The 15,976-nt window shown below is 46.4% G+C and overlaps 1 protein-coding gene across 1 annotated transcript; it reads right to left on the bottom strand.

Moving 5' to 3' along the window:
- Window positions 1-12,379: 12,379 nt before the first annotated feature.
- Window positions 12,380-15,702, bottom strand: LOC147978277 (E3 ubiquitin-protein ligase SINA-like 7). Its single transcript, XM_087514694.1, has 4 exons — window positions 15,523-15,702; window positions 14,363-14,560; window positions 12,787-13,437; window positions 12,380-12,526 (listed from the first exon to the last, which is right to left on the bottom strand). The coding sequence occupies exons 1-4, from the start codon at window positions 15,700-15,702 to the stop codon at window positions 12,380-12,382; spliced, it is 1,176 nt and encodes a 391-aa protein (XP_087370820.1).
- Between the last annotated feature and the right edge of the window lie 274 nt (window positions 15,703-15,976).

Genomic DNA, 15,976 nt, shown 5'->3' with positions numbered 1-15,976 from the left:
TTCAGTACATAATGCAGAAGCAGAGCAGAGAGAGAAGGAGGAGGATTACCTGGAGATCTCGATGCAGAAGGAGCGTCGATGCAGTGAAGAGGCGAGGCAGTGAAGGTGTAGCACCATAGTACCATCCAAGGCGGAACCCTCTGCTGCACCAGCAGACGACACCAGCCACGGTGGGCACCACAGCGCCGAACGGCGGCACCAGAGACGCCAGCACCACCAGTGTATACAAAAGAAAGTTAGGGCTTGCAAACAGGTCATGCTTATACTCTTCCTTTAATACAATTATACAATGTTTACAAATATATTACAAAAGTAATTTTTAAAAATCCTAAACTAATTTTTATTGCTTTAATACAAATACAATGTTTACAATATATTAAAAAAGCAATAAAGCTCCAAAGTCAAAATAGGGCATATTCTTATACATGAGACTAGAAGCGAGCCATCTCAAATCCTTGCTCCTTGCTCCTCACAGGCATCTCGTCCTCCAAACCACCGACTAGAAGAACCTGCAAAAGAGTAGTAGCAGCATTGGCAGATCAAATCTCCAAAACCAGGCAGTATTGCTTCAAGTATCATGCGGCATATTCTTCATGATCAATATGAATTCTTATAACTAACCAATACCGCTGTTGCCGAATGGCTAAGTCCACTGCCTACTGCCAATGCATAATTAGCACACACAAGGATTTTATTGAGTGAAACAAAATTACCATCCATACTTCTTCTACTGCCTACACATCCAACAGGATAAAAAGAAACATTTTTCAGCAAAATCGAGTTAAATAGATGGATTTCCATCTTGCATAAATGTGTGCTTAGCAAATAGATGTAGGGGGAGAAGATAGAGCTTACCAACAGCATCTGGTTGGGGAGGTGGTCATGAGCAGCATGTCGGAGAGGTTGCCGGCTAATGTTTCAAAATGAAGAATAGTCAAGTTAAGTGTTAACCAACATTGTACAAAATACAGTAATTCACCGTTTTGATAACTCACTTAACATTGTACAAATTGAGGTAACTGAAGATAAAATGGAGCTTATGGAAACAATATTCAGAGAGTAGGAGAATAGATCCTAAATTAAAAGGATCCACTAACAGCATAATATTTTTCGTAGATTAGCATGTAAATTTTTTTTGGCAGAACACAGAATGCACATCTGAATCAATCAAGACGGTCAGATCAAAGATTAATTATGATTGTGAAATTCCAAACAATATTCAGTCAATCACGGGCATCATTTAGCAAACAACTACGTAATGAAGCTTAGCAAAAAATAAGAAATGGGAAGCAATTATTATGCTCCCTTGAGGCAGTCGATATACAATATATCAGTAGAAGTGTAGAACTACAAGCTTCAGGTTCAATATTATGCAAGGAAGTGCTTTAAAGTGTTACAGAAGAAAAATAATTGCTTAGCATTAGCTTTATGGAAGCAAACAAATATCATCCCAGCACGGACGCCTCCACCAGCACTAGTAGAAAAAGGGTCAAATGTGAAGCACATTAGTGTCGGTTTGAATTAGAGCCGGCACTAATGTGTACATTAGTGCCGGTTCCAACGGCTAGCCGGGCCGCTCTCATTAGTACCGGTTCGTGGCGAACCTTTAGCACCGGTTCGTGCCACGAACCGGTACTAATGAGAGTGGTGGCAGGATGTTGTTAGTCTGGGGCCCCTCCAGCACCTTTAGTACCGGTTCGTGTCACGAACCGATACTAAAGGTCGTCCTACATAAACCCTTCATCCACCCGAGCTCGCTCTGTTCTTCCCCTTTCCCCTCCCTCTCTGTTCTTCCCCTCTTCCTCTCGAGCTCATCGCACATTTTACCCAAAATTTGTCAAGATTTGAAGGTCCCCATCGATTCAAATGATCACAAAGGTTAGCAACTTTGTCCTTTCATCTCTCATTGCTAGATTAGCTCTTGCAATGCTTTATATAGTGTTTAATTTGTGAGTTTAGTAATTTGGGAGGAATTATATGTGCTAGTATTTGATTTATATGCAATTTGAGGTCAAAAATAGCACTTAGTTTGCATATGTAGGTGTGGTTTACTTAGTGCCTTCTAAATCTCCGCCGTAACCACCGTCGATCGCCCGCACCGTCCCGTCGCCGGCACCACCTTGTGGTGAGCCTCTTGTTCATGAAATTTTATATAAAAATTGATGTTTGTGTGATTTGGATATATAGTTACTCGTATAATTATCTTACCCGTACGTTGTTTGTTATACATAGTGCCATGGTTTTGATATCCGTCCCCGTCGGCCCTCGTCCTTGTTATGATTCGGATGTGGTATATATATTCTCTTTTAAAACTAGTTGCATTTCGTGTTTACGACAAATTATGCCCATCAAGTTGACATAGATATTTTTTCTAGGAGGTATGTGAACCGGAAATTCCAACCGACCCTATTGTCGAGAGGCTAAATTTAGTTGAAAGAGAAAACGAGTACTTGAAAGAAAAATTGAAAAGAATTGAGGGGGAGAAGATGGAATTGGAGTTTCATGTTGCCGATGTCGTCGATGATCACAAGATCAAGATGGAGAAAATGCGCTTGAAGATTAGAAAGATTAGAAAATATTCCATCGATAGTGAGGCTTGGTATCATTATGCTGTTGGATCAATTGTTACCTTAGTTGCGATCTTGATTGCATTTGTTGTTGCATTTAAATGCTTTAGCTAGAGATTTATTTGTTTGTTGCATTTAAGTGTTGTATGAACTTTATGTATGAACTTGTATTAAGTTGGTGTTTTTGGTGCTGTGTATTGAAGATGAGCCGACAATGGATGTACGATGACCGATGCTCTCCCGAGTTCATTAATGGCGTGCAAACTTTTCTGCTTGCGGCTGAGGCAAACAAGCGGGCGAATGGTTTTATGCCTTGTCCATGTGCTATCTATAAGAATGGTCAAAATTACTCTAAGTCAAGAATCATTCACGTCCACCTGTTTAAGTCCGGTTTCGTGCCCCACTATAATGTTTGGACCAAGCACGGAGAAAGAGGGGTTATGATGGAAGACAATGAAGAAGAAGAGGACGACGATAGCTATCCTGGCCATGGGTTCCCTGAATACGATGATACAACAATGGGGGAAGAAGCTGAGCCGGTAATGCGGGAAGAAGCTGAGCCGGCAATGCGGGAAGAAGCTGAAGAAGAGGCATCAGATGAGCCCGTTGATGATCTAGGTCGGGCCATTGCCGATGCAAAGAGAAACTGCGCAAGTGATTTGGAGAAGAAGAAGTTGCAGCGCATGTTAGAGGATCACAAAAAATTGTTGTACCCAAATTGCGTAGGTGACAAGAAAAAGCTGGGCACCATACTGGAATTGCTGCAATGGAAGGCAGAGAATGGTGTATCTGACAAGGGATTTGGAAAGTTGCTGGTAATGATAAAGGATATGCTTCCAAAGGACAATGAATTGCCCGAGAGTACGTAGGAAGCAAAGAAGGTTGTCTGCCCTCTAGGGTTAGAGGTGCAGAAGATACATGCATGCCCTAATGATTGCATCCTCTACCGCGGTGAGTACGAGGATTTGAATGCTTGCCCGGTATGCGGTGCATTGCGCTATAAGATCAGCCGCGATGACCCTGGTGATGTCGAGGGCGAGCGCCCCAGGAAGAAGATTCCAGCCAAGGTGATGTGGTATGCTCCTATAATACCACGGTTGAAACGTTTGTTCCAAAACAAAGAACATGCCAAGGCGATGCGATGGCACAGAGAAGACCGTAAGAAAGACGGAAAGTTGAGAGTACCCGCTGACGGGTCGCAGTGGAGAAAAATCGAAAGAAAGTACGGGAAGGAGTTTGCAGATGACGCAAGGAGCGTATGGTTTGGTATAAGCGCAGATGGCATTAATCCTTTTGGGGAGCAGAGTAGCAACCATAGCACCTGGCCTGTGACTCTATGTTTGTATAACCTTCCTCCTTGGTTGTGCATGAAGCGGAAGTTCATTATGATGCCAGTGCTCATCCAAGGCCCTAAGCAACCTGGCAACGACATTGATGTGTACCTAAGGCCATTAGTTGAAGAACTCTTACAACTGTGGAATGGAACAGGTGTACGTGCATGGGATGAGCACATGGGGGATGAATTTGACCTAAAGGCGTTGCTGTTCGTGACCATCAATGATTGGCCTGCTCTCAGTAACCTTTCAGGACAGACAAACAAGGGATACCACGCATGCACGCACTGTTTGGATGATACCGACAGTATATATTTGGCTAATTGTAAGAAGAATGTATACCTGGGACATCGTCGATTTCTTCCGAGCAGGCATCCCGTAAGAAAGAAAGGCAAGCATTTCAAAGGTGAGGCGGATCACCGGACGAAGCCTCGCCACCGTACTGGTGCTGATGTACATGATATGGTCAAGGATTTGAAGGTGGTCTTTGGAAAGGGTCTTGGTGGACAACCTGTTCCGAATGACGCTGACGGACGCGCACCCATGTGGAAGAAGAAATCTATATTTTGGGACCTGCCCTATTGGAAAGACCTAGAGGTCCGCTCCGCAATCGATGTGATGCAGAAGAATCTTTGTGTGACCCTGCTTGGCTTCTTGGGCGTGTATGGGAAGACAAAAGATACACCTGAGGCACGGGAGGACCAGCAACGTATGCACAGAAAAGACGACATACATCAGGGTCATGCAAGCTACACTCTTACCAAAGAAGAGAAGGAAATCTTCTTTGAATGCCTGCTCTGTATTAAGATACCGTCTGACTTCTCGTCGAATATAAAGGGAATAATAAACATGGCAGAGAAAAAGTTCCAGAACCTAAAGTCTCATGACTGCCACGTGATTATGACACAACTGCTTCCGGTTGCATTGAGGGGGCTTCTACCGGAAAACGTTCGATTAGCCATTGTGAAGCTATGTGCATTTCTCAATGCAATCTCTCAGAAGGTAATCGATCCAGAAATCATACCAAGGTTAGAGAATGATTTGGTGCAATGTCTTGTCAGTTTCGAGTTGGTGTTCCCACCATCCTTCTTCAACATCATGACGCACGTCCTAGTTCACCTATGCGAAGAGATTAACGTTTTGGGTCCTGTATTTCTACACAATATATTCCCCTTTGAGAGGTTCATGGGAGTCTTAAAGAAATATGTTCATAACCGTGCTAGGCCAGAAGGAAGCATCTCCAAGGGCCATGAAAATGAGAAGGTCATTGGGTTTTGTATTGACTTTATTCCTGACCTGAAGCCGATTGGTGTTCCTGAATCGCGGCATAAGGGCAGACTGGGTGGAAAAGGCACACTAGGAGGGGAACAAATAATATGTATGGACGGACATTCTCTCACTGAAGCACACTACACAGTTCTACAGAATTCCGCCTTGGTGGCTCCGTATATGGATGAACACAAGAATTTGCTACGCTCCAAATACCCGCAGCGGTCTGATGACTGGATTACACGTGAACAAACCAGGAGTTTCGCCAGCTGGTTGCAGACACGTACCATGCATGACACCTCTATTGAAGATGACCTGTACTTGCTGTCCCAGTTACCATCTTCGAATATAATGACTTTCAAAGGGTACGAGATAAATGGTAATACATTTTACATGATCGCCCAAGATAAGAAGAGCACCAACCAAAACAGTGGTGTCCGCTTTGATGCAGAAACCAAGACGGGAAAGGAAACATATTATGGTTATATACAGGACATATGGGAACTTGACTATCGACGTGGTTTGACATATTTAAACTATTCAAATTTGGAAACTACGGGCACTAACAGAAAGTTTGTAAATTTTTGTACCTAAAGCAAAAATATTCACAAAGAAACTCTAAATACACAAAAAACAACTCAAAAATAAATAAAGCAAAAAAAAGCCCGCCTACTGGACCAGAGTGGCCTGCATACGACTAGAAACCCAAACTGTTGTTGGGCCAGGATGCAGCCCCGCAAAGGCCCAGTAGGCCAACAGGGCAGGGCAGAACATGTAGGCCCAGTAGGCCTGCTTTGGAGAGGAGCTCGAGAGAGCTACCGCACGGGGGGTTATAAACCAGTACGGACGCCCCTCGGCTAGCGAGGTGGGACTAAACTTGCCGCACCGCACCTGCGCCAGCGCACCCCCTTTAGTACCGGTTGGAGCCACCAACCGATACTAAAGGGGGGGCCTTTAGTACCGGTTGGAGCCACCAACCGGTACTAAAGGGGGGGCCTTTAGTACTGGTTGGAGCCACCAACCGGTACTGAAGGGGGTGCGCTTCCCGCTGCTTGGCCTGGCCAAAACAGGCCTTTAGTACCGGTTGGTGGCTCCAACCGGTACTAAAGGTCCATCCTATATAAGAATACACTTTAAAAATTTCAGTTTCTCATCTGCTTCTTCTCCTCTGCCCCGTTGCCCGCCGCCCCCGTCTCCATATCCCTCGTCGCCGCCCCGTCCCCGTCGTCGCCGCCCCATCGTCCCCGTCCCCCTCGTCCCCGTTGTCACCACCGCCCCGTCCCGCGTCGTCCCCGTCCCCGTCGTCGCCGCCCCATCCCCGTCGTCGCCGCCCCGGCTCGTACGTCCCCGTCCCCATCGTCGCTGCCCCGTCCCTGTCCCCGTCGTCGCCATCCCCGTCGTCGCCGCGCCCGTCGCCGCCCCCCGTCGCCTCTCGCCTCGCCGGGGAGCACACACACACATACATTTTTTAGTTTTTTAGTTATAGAAATAGTTATAAAAAAGTTAGAAATTTTTCTTTTTTTAGTTATAGAAATAGTTAGTTATATAGCATTGTTAGAAATGTTAGAATTGTTAGAAATTTTTCTGTTTTTCAGTTATAGAAATAGTTATAAAAAAGTTAGAATTGTTAGAAATTTTTCTGTTTTTTAGTTATAGAAATAGTTATAAAAAATTTAGAAATTTTTCTTTTTTTAGTTATAGAAATATTAGAAATGTTATACAAATGTTAGTTATATATATAGAAATGTTATATTTTTTTTTTTCTGTTTTTTAGTTATAGAAATATTAGAAATGTTATAGAAATGTTAGTTATATAGCATTGTTAGAAATGTTATAGAAATGTTAGTTATATAGAAATGTTAGAAATTTTAGTTATCAAAATCCAATCATGAAAAAAATGTTACTTTTTGCGGGCATATAGCTAGTACTAAAGAGGCTCGATCGGGGGGTGTTCCAGCCCAACAAAGAGAACGACGAGCTTACGCGTGCCCTGGGAAATCCTGAACACCCGGGAAGAACACGAGGCAAGGGCGCTATTCCGTGGTATGAGGGGTTTTCAGACTGGAACGCCGACTACAGAACCCGTGCGAGAAGGAAGATTGCGGAGGAGAAGAAGAGGAAGATGGAGGAGGAGCAGAGGAAGATGGACTATGAACGCCTTCAAGGCCTAGAATCAAAGCACGCGGACTTGGCAGTCAAATTCCAGCGGCAGCAGGAGCAGATCGACTCACTTAGCCAGCAAAGGGGGTCTCAGCAGCTGCAGCAGATACCAGATGATCCAGCATTGGATAGCACCGTCCCATCCATGCCGAGAAGCAGCGTGGGTTCCGCCCCGGGCGACGCAATGCTGGATAGATACCCCGTGGATGACATCATGGAGAACACTAACTATGAGCTACACTTCAAAATGAAGAACATATCCATGAAGGTGGCGGACGTCGTTGCTTTTACAAATCCCCCTGAGGCAACCTTCCATTGCAACCCGATTCCAGCAGGCTATGCTCGTATCTTGGTTGATGAGGTGGTGGACCAATATTCGGGGCTAGAGCTTGACATTCCTGGAGGTGACGACGAGCACACACTCGGAGAGGCCAAACATTGTATCATCCTATGGAGAAAGGATTGCATCATCTTTCGAAGGCCACCGACACCGCGTCAGCCGACTCCTCGTCGAAGTCCGCCATCGAGTCAGCAGACTCCCGCTCCTGCAAGTCCACCAACGCGTCAGGCCACTCCTCCTCCTCCAAGTCCGGCAAAGCGTCAGGCCACTCCTCCTCCAAGTCTAACACAGCGTCAGACGTCCACTCCTCCTCCAAGTCCGGCACAGCTTCAGGCCACTCCTCCTCGTCCAACTCAGCCCCGTTAGCCGTCTCCGCCGCCTCAGCAATCGCAGAAGAGACACCCCGCAGCTATGGTGCGTAGCGGTACGAGTCGAGGTAGTACAGGAAGTACAGGCGGAGGCAAGCGATATAAATATGGTCCAAGCCTCACTACTCCTCTTCCTCAGAGGGCTTACGACAGGACCGAGGAGCAAACCAATGCCATAGTGTGGGCAGAAGTGGACGCCCATTTTGGACCGAAACCGCCACCGCCGCCAAGGGAGAAAGTGCTTGAGGAAAAGATTGACCACTTCATTCGTATGGCTCAACCACCAGCTCTCAAGCCTGTTGACACAGACTATGAGCACCACATCAGGAAGTTAAATCGAGCACGTCTATAGAAGAAGGCGAGCTCGAGCTCGAGCAAACAACAAGCAACTGTCAAAAAATGCGGGAAAACTGTTCCGCAGCTGGGAGAACAGGCGGCGCAATCGATCCCCTCACTTGTTGTGCCAACAACACGTGACAGTACGCGCGCCTAATATTATTGTGGGCAAATAGTTTACGTTCCCGAGGTGGGCAATGTGGTAATAACCGAGAAGCATATAACGCAGGCTGAAATTCTCAACATCACTGTTGGATAACTCCTCGAGATCGAGCCCATGCCTGTTCTTACAGAGGAGGAAATAAAACGGAAATATGTCCAGGGCGAACCATTGGTCAAGCCAGACGAGGTCAAGAAGCTCCCAACGAGAATGTATGAATTGCATCAATGGTACATGGACATTACCAAGAGTTCCAATCGAGAGTCCCTCATGGTGGAAGTCAAGAAGGATCATTACTACCATCAGAAAGCTGTGGCCGTTGAGTATAATGAACTATTTCAGTTATACAATCAAGACGCACTCGACAAATCTATCGTCAGTTGCTATTGTCTGGAAGTGATTTCTTTCTGTAATTTAAATCTGAAGCTAGCTGTAGTGATCCTTTTGATCAATCATTACCTGTAATTATCCTCACTATATTCTTTTCTGTGGTATTATGCAGGATGAAGATGTATGAAATGAAAAAAGGTGGACGCTATGGCATTGGGTTCATTGACCCAAACACCATTAATGAATACACATGGAAAATAGATCCACATCATGAAAAGCATGTAGAGGACAGCATGCTAGAGTTCTTGAAGCGCCTCAAATACAATGAAGATATACTACTTCCTTACAACTTCCAGTGAGTCACATTGTCTTGTACTACAAATTCTCTGTTTTTGCCTACTAGCTAGCTACATGTTTTTGCTTACATATGTCCGCTTAATTAAGACATGCAAACGTGTGTGCATGCAGATTTCACTGGATCTTGTGTATCATTAAAGTTGACGCCGGAACAGTTAAAATACTGGACTCACTACTCAAAGTAAATATTGACTATAACATCTTGTTTGGGATAGTCAACAGGTAATTTCAATCATTATTAACTATATATTTCGGCCTATTTAGTTCGTCATTTCATGATATGAACTATTTAATAACCCCTTTATTCATTTTCTTTGTCGGCGGGCAAGGCTTGGGCAAGGTTTATCAGCGTCACTAAAGGTGAATGGAAACAAAAGCTGAAATGGTTTCGACCCAAGGTAAGTAATTAAGTAGTACTAGCTAGCTAGCTAGCTGCCATCTCTTTAATTATCATGCTGGATTAATTATTATCTGATCAAATTCCATTCTCGTAAAGGCCCTGAAGCAGGCGCAGGGGGCTGATCTGTGTGCATACTGCGTTTGCGAGAACATTCGCATGATGGCGTCCGAAAAGAGCAGATCTCAAAAACAGGAATGGGTACATTTGTCAGAACACTATTCACAATTTGTGTATGTGTGAATTAATATGGTGGTTTGTGAGACATTTGATGATATATATATGATCGGTTCTACTAGAAATTATATATATATATATATATATATATATATATATATATATATATATATATATATGCATAACGTGTACAATGTGTAGTATCGTAAAATACCAGCAAACGAAAAAGAATTAAATGGAAAACACAAAATTAAATGAAAAAGAAATCATAAAACCAAACCCCCCCAAACCTTGTAGTACCAGTTGGTGTTACCAACCGGTACTAAAGGGCTCCCGCCCCCCGGAGCTGGCTCGTGCCACGTGGTTGCCCTTTAGCACCGGTTCGTGCTGAACCGGTACTAAAGGGGGGGCCTTTAGTGCCCACACTTTAGTGCCGGTTACGGAACCGGCACTAAAGGGCCTTACGAACCGGTGCTATTGCCCGGTTCTGCACTAGTGCAGCACTATTGTTGTGCAGCAACTAGTTCCACAAACTTTGCCTCCCAACTCCTAAGATATAACTATTTACTGTTTAAATGGAGCAGTAGTGTGCCTCTCTTCTGATGGATGAAGCTGGTATCTCACGAGCCTGTACATCGTGAGTAATAAGTACTACACACATCGTGAGCTGGGTTTCTCAGTATCTCAGTTTCCTTCCGACGAGTACAAACTAGTAATGGGATGTACTACATACCAACTAGAAGCACTGGTCATCAGGGGAACACGAGGCGCCTATCTGCTTCGAGAACTAATTATCAACAAAGGTTTCAGACGTTCAGCCCGTCATCTCCTAGTATAGTAGTAGTAGGCAAATTAATTAATTCACTAGCAGTTTTTGAGCATGGTCCTATGATCCTCCTGACGAAAGATAGATTGATACACTAATGAGCACAAATTCGGGAGGGAGAGGAAGACAACTCACAGCCAGGTAGATTCCTCACCGCCCACCTCATAGTCACACCTCGCCGCCGGGCAGATTCCCCATGGTCGCCGCCCCCACCCTCTCACCCTTCCCCTCCACCTCCCCTCGCGCAACCGCACTGATGCGTCGTCGCCCAAGCAGAACAACCACGCAGAGGAAGCCACCCCCTCCTCTCCCGGCGGGGTGCAGCGCTGCAGCCGTCAATCTGGGAGCCGCCTGGCCATGGCCGCGGGGATCCCTGCCCGATGGAGGATGGGGACAAGAGCTGGAGATGGGGGAGAAGGAGATGTGGAGAGGAAAGGGGAGGGCCGGCTGGCCACTGGGTGGGAGGAGAACGGCGGCGGAGGACGACGAAGACGACCGCTAGGTGGGCAGAGAACGGCGGCGTCGACAGAAGAAGAGAACAGACAACGCCTCCACCAGCACAGACACGGCATCCAGATGCGAGGTCCCGGCTGGCCTAGGTTTTTGTGGCGGCGCGCTTGAGGCTCGATTGGAGGCGTGTCCGCGAGGGAATCTATAGGGGGGCGGCGTCGGAGCTTCCCCGGACGGTGGCGAGGTTCGGGAGGGCTGGTAGGCGGCGGGGCAGAGGTGGGGCGAGGTTGGGTCTCGCGCAAGCTCAGGGACAAAGGGGGATTCGGGAGAGGACAGGGAGGCGGATGGGGTAGGAGGGGTCTAGGGCCGGCAGCGGAAGGAGGGCTGCGGTGGCCGGCCGGCGGCGCAGGTGAGGGGACGTGGTGGCCGGCGGCTGTTGGTGGAGGTGAGGAATCGTGAGACGGAGCTCGAGCTATGCGGTGGATAGGTGAGAGGGGAAAAGAAAAGAAAAAGGCGGGCCGGTCGGTGCGGCACATAGCAATGGCGCATCAGGGGGTGGTGCGCCATTGCTAGCCAAAAATGCCCACCTCCTCTGGCTTACCAATGCCCACCTTTGCCAGGTGCGCCATTGCTACCTAAAATAGCAATGGCACAAGGTAGCAATGGCGCACCTGGCAAAGGTGCGCCACTGGTAAGCCTGTGGAAGGGGATGGACCCGGGGAAAAAATAGCAATGGCGCATTGGACTAAAGGTGCGCCACTACTAAAAAAATAATAATGGCGCACCTGCTTCTGGTGCGCCATTGCTATATAGCAGTGGCGCACCATCACTATGGTGCGCCACTAATAGGGATATTGGCTATTGCCATTTTCCTAGTAGTGCACCTTCGACCTACTTTCTTAGAATAAGACATACTGCATTCATAGTACTAATATTTAGCTGGCTTACACTGCCGCATAACTCGGTCAATCACCAATATGTACTTTAGAAAAATTACATGCTATCTAATAAAAGCCTCTGTTGTACTTTGTGCTAAATCCACCCAGCTTGTGGGTGTACCAGATGAGTAATAGCCATATGATTTGCTTTATCTATTTGACATAGAATAAACAGACCTTTTTATGAATCAAAACATTTTGATCACTTTAAGCAACCAACCTAGTGGCTCACGCATTAGGTTAAATCTACCAGCATCAGGACATCCCTAACGATCCTGCAGCCTTCCCATTCAATTATCTTCAAAGCATGTCGCCATAAAATTAGGCCGCCGTGGCTCATCCTTTGCTTCACTTTTGGAAGTGAATTTGGCTATCTCCTGAGTTGCAGCTGTGCAGGGTTTAGGGTTTGCAAAATGGCCATGTAATCATTGTTTGTACTCGGGTCGCCTCGGTCGATTTTCACTATCAAATCTATTTCTAGATCACACCTAAAGACGGCTTGACACAAGTTCGAGTGCTGGTAAAACAAAACATGGTGCGCATGTCATGCATATTTGCTGGAACAATCGAGTTCAACAATGTATTTCTGTGCTCCATCTCAATGATTTGAATCAATTTTTTTGCCAAGAATACAAACATAATGCTCAGTAATCGAATACAAACAGACAAAAATAACACTAGTGCCTTCTCCAAAGCTGAGAGATTCAGAAGTATAGTCACTTGTCAAACCCAATCACCCACACATGGGGCCTACTGTGGCGTGAGTTGCATACTCACCAGGACCGTTTCACTTGTACCAGCGCCTGGAAGCATCGCCTTGGGCACAAGGAATAGGAAGCAGTCATCAGGAAACCCATCATACAGGTTGGTGTTCCTTGTTTGAAACTCTGTAGCCTGGGAGTAGCCCGTCTCAGCCGACGACAATGACAGATTGCACTTGAACTTGGATCCAGTAGTAATGTGGGGCTGGACACAGCAGACCGCGATGCCAACGCCGAGGGACTCTGCCTTCATGTAGACAATAAAGAGGTGTCCATCCTCAGACACAAGAATGGTTGGTTCAGGAAGATCGCCATTAACATTGAAGCTGATGAGGATCCCGAAACCCTTGTTGTACGGAACTTCCGTGGAATCCAGATTGTGCTCGCGTGAGAAATGCTCCAGGAGCCTTGCGGTTGGTCCGCTGAAGCTGCAGTCGGCTATGGGGCAGAAGCATGCCGCCTGCGGGCAATCTTCCTCATGTTCTTCTTTTTGGTAGTATTTTATACTCGCAGCGCATCCATTATTGGGGCAAGCAACTTTGAGGGATTCAACCATATTTTCTAGCCAGCGGCAGCGACTGTAGACTGTTGTTTCGCAACAGAAGCAGCACTTGCCTGGGAGCTTGTCATGGCAAGACAAACATATGGTATGAAGCCCCTCAGTGCACTGAGGAAACACAAACAACAAATCAGTGCATATCATATGAATCAGTAAATATGCTAATTAGAAAATGCACCGATTTGTTTGTGTTAGGAGTGTGGTTTTGTGTAGCTTGAGCTACACGGTACCCCTTATCTTAGCCATCCATTTTGGCATCAAGATCCGTGCAGGCGCATTTATTATTTTTATTTCTCTCAAACGAAACAATGTATAAACTTCAAACTTTGCAGGACAACAAAACATTCTAATTACTACATGGGAAAAAAATCAGATTTTTTTATGCACTTAAAATGATAAAATTTATTTTTTTAATCAAAAAAAAAATCCTCATTTTGTATATTTATGTTGGCCCAAAAAATCTAAAAGTTTTTTCACACATTGAAGTTGTAAAGTGCGTTTGATCTGCAAAGTTTGAAGTCCATATGTTGTTTTATTTAAGAGAAACAAAAAAGAGAAATCTGCTTGTTGCAACTCAGTTGGAGAGTACGGTTCTCAAAGCAGTGTTGAAGGGCTGAAGATAAGAGGTTTCATGTAGGACGAGCTACAAAGGAACTTTGTGTTTTGTTAGGCATTTGGCCTAGTGTGCGCATCTGATGTGATGTTTCTCTGATTTTTCAGACTTCAGAGATGTCTACCTTGACTTGCAATTTCGCAACTACAAAATTACAGTCCAAAAACTTATAATCTGGTAATCACCCTTACCTATTCTAATTAACTAAATAATTTCGGGGAAATCCCTTCAGTTTGGGGACAAAATTAGGCTAACTGGACATAGCTAGTATATTAATTAGCGAATCTAATAATGAACGAATTTCGAAATATTATAAGACACCCAGATAGTTCCTCAGATCCATTGATGCTATCGTCTCGGAGGAGCTCCTAGGGATTGAGTTGTAAGAACAGAGATCAGATCAAACACAGGGGATATTACCTGGAAAATGGGAGGGCGCAGGGCGTCGCAGCAGACGGCGCAGTGGAGGACGTCGAGGTCCTCCATGGTGAAGACGGGGGTTGCCGCCCCAGCCTTCCTCCTTTTTCTGACGCCGCCCTCATCTTTCTCCCTCTCCTGCCGCTTTCCCGTCGCTTCCTCCGTTCCCTCGATCGGCCAAACGTAGTGGCGGGCTGGCGGCTGCGGCAAGCCCAGCCGCCCGATCACACACGAAGAGGTTTCTCGTTGCTCGGCCTCTCTTGGTTGATGTTGTCTCACTGGCGGCCGCCACCCTATTTATTTGGTCTCTGTCTGGCGTTGTAGGCGGGAGCGGGAGCCAAAAGGAGAAGGAAACACGAGAAAGATCAGATGTGGGCGGGAGCTGAAAATAGAAGGAAACACGAGCAACGGCCCAAATAAAAGACGCGCTATTTTATTGTTTTTTCTGCCGATCATACTTCTTTTAAAGGGTTTTTTTCGGCCCCAACTCATACCTAAGTGAGGTAGAAGACAATGAACAGGAGACTTGCAGCTTGGCTCATTTATTTTCCACTAACTAAAGAAAATCCTAACTGACGAAACTGAACTTTTTAACAGAAACTATGCCTGACAAAACTGATTTTTTCGGAAACTTTGACAGCAGCTGTTAACGGACATTGCCAGGTCATCCACAGGGCGTCGTCCTCAGCCTCGGTGGTGATCGCCACTCGCCAGCGTGAAGCCGAAGAGGATGCATATGACACACACCAGTACATTTTTTTTTCGAAAAGGGGGGACTCCCCGGCCTCTGCATCAGAACGATGCATACGGCCACATTTATTAGAAAGTAATAAGGTTCAACAAGGTCTTTAAGTCTGCGAACAAAAGGATCAGCTAGCTCACACGGAGCGTCAATGCCAAAACAGAAAGCCTAACAAGCCACAACCGGTTGGCAAAATGACACACACCAGTACATGCATCAAGGAGGATGTTGCTGTTCTTGAGATTCTTGTGTATCTAGGGAGGGTCAGTGTGGTTGTGCAGGTAGTTGAGCCCGCCTTCCGCGTCCAACGCGAACTGCACGTGCTGACTCCACTGAGCACCCCACCGCCGTGGATGTGCAGCTACTCGCTGAGCGCGCCGTTCTCGGTGAATTGGACATCACTCGATGGCTCGATGCTCACCTCGACTGCAGTGCCCACGTCGCCGGGCACGTCCTTCACGATCGTCTTGTTCGTTATGGGCTGGTACACTGCCAACTCAATCCATTTCATGCCGCGGTCGATGGTCAAGTACATGGGCTCCAAATACGACGCCGTGGACATGGACGACGACACGAAGGTGTCATGCTTCCTGCGTGTCATGATGCATCTCCGCCTCGAAAAGGAGCATTGACCACTAGCTCGTGCCGGGGGGGGGGGGCACCTCTCCATGGCCGGAGGGGGAAGGAAGTAATGGGCGACGACGCCAATGGCAGTTCCCGGTCTGCTCAGTAGGACCGGGCGAAATCCTGACCGGACCGGTAGTGTATTCGGGCCGAATTATACAGACGGGACTGGCCCAATATACCAGCAGGCAGGGACCGTTCGGTCCGGTCCTTAGCGGGCCACGAGCGAGCCGGTATGTCCACCCTGAGTA

The sequence above is a fragment of the Triticum urartu genome, chromosome 3A (assembly GCF_056163025.1).
Source record: "Triticum urartu cultivar PI428250 chromosome 3A, HENAU_Tu73, whole genome shotgun sequence".
NCBI classification, from domain to species: Eukaryota; Viridiplantae; Streptophyta; class Magnoliopsida; order Poales; family Poaceae; genus Triticum; species Triticum urartu.
This window is presented reverse-complemented; position numbering and strand designations above follow the sequence as displayed.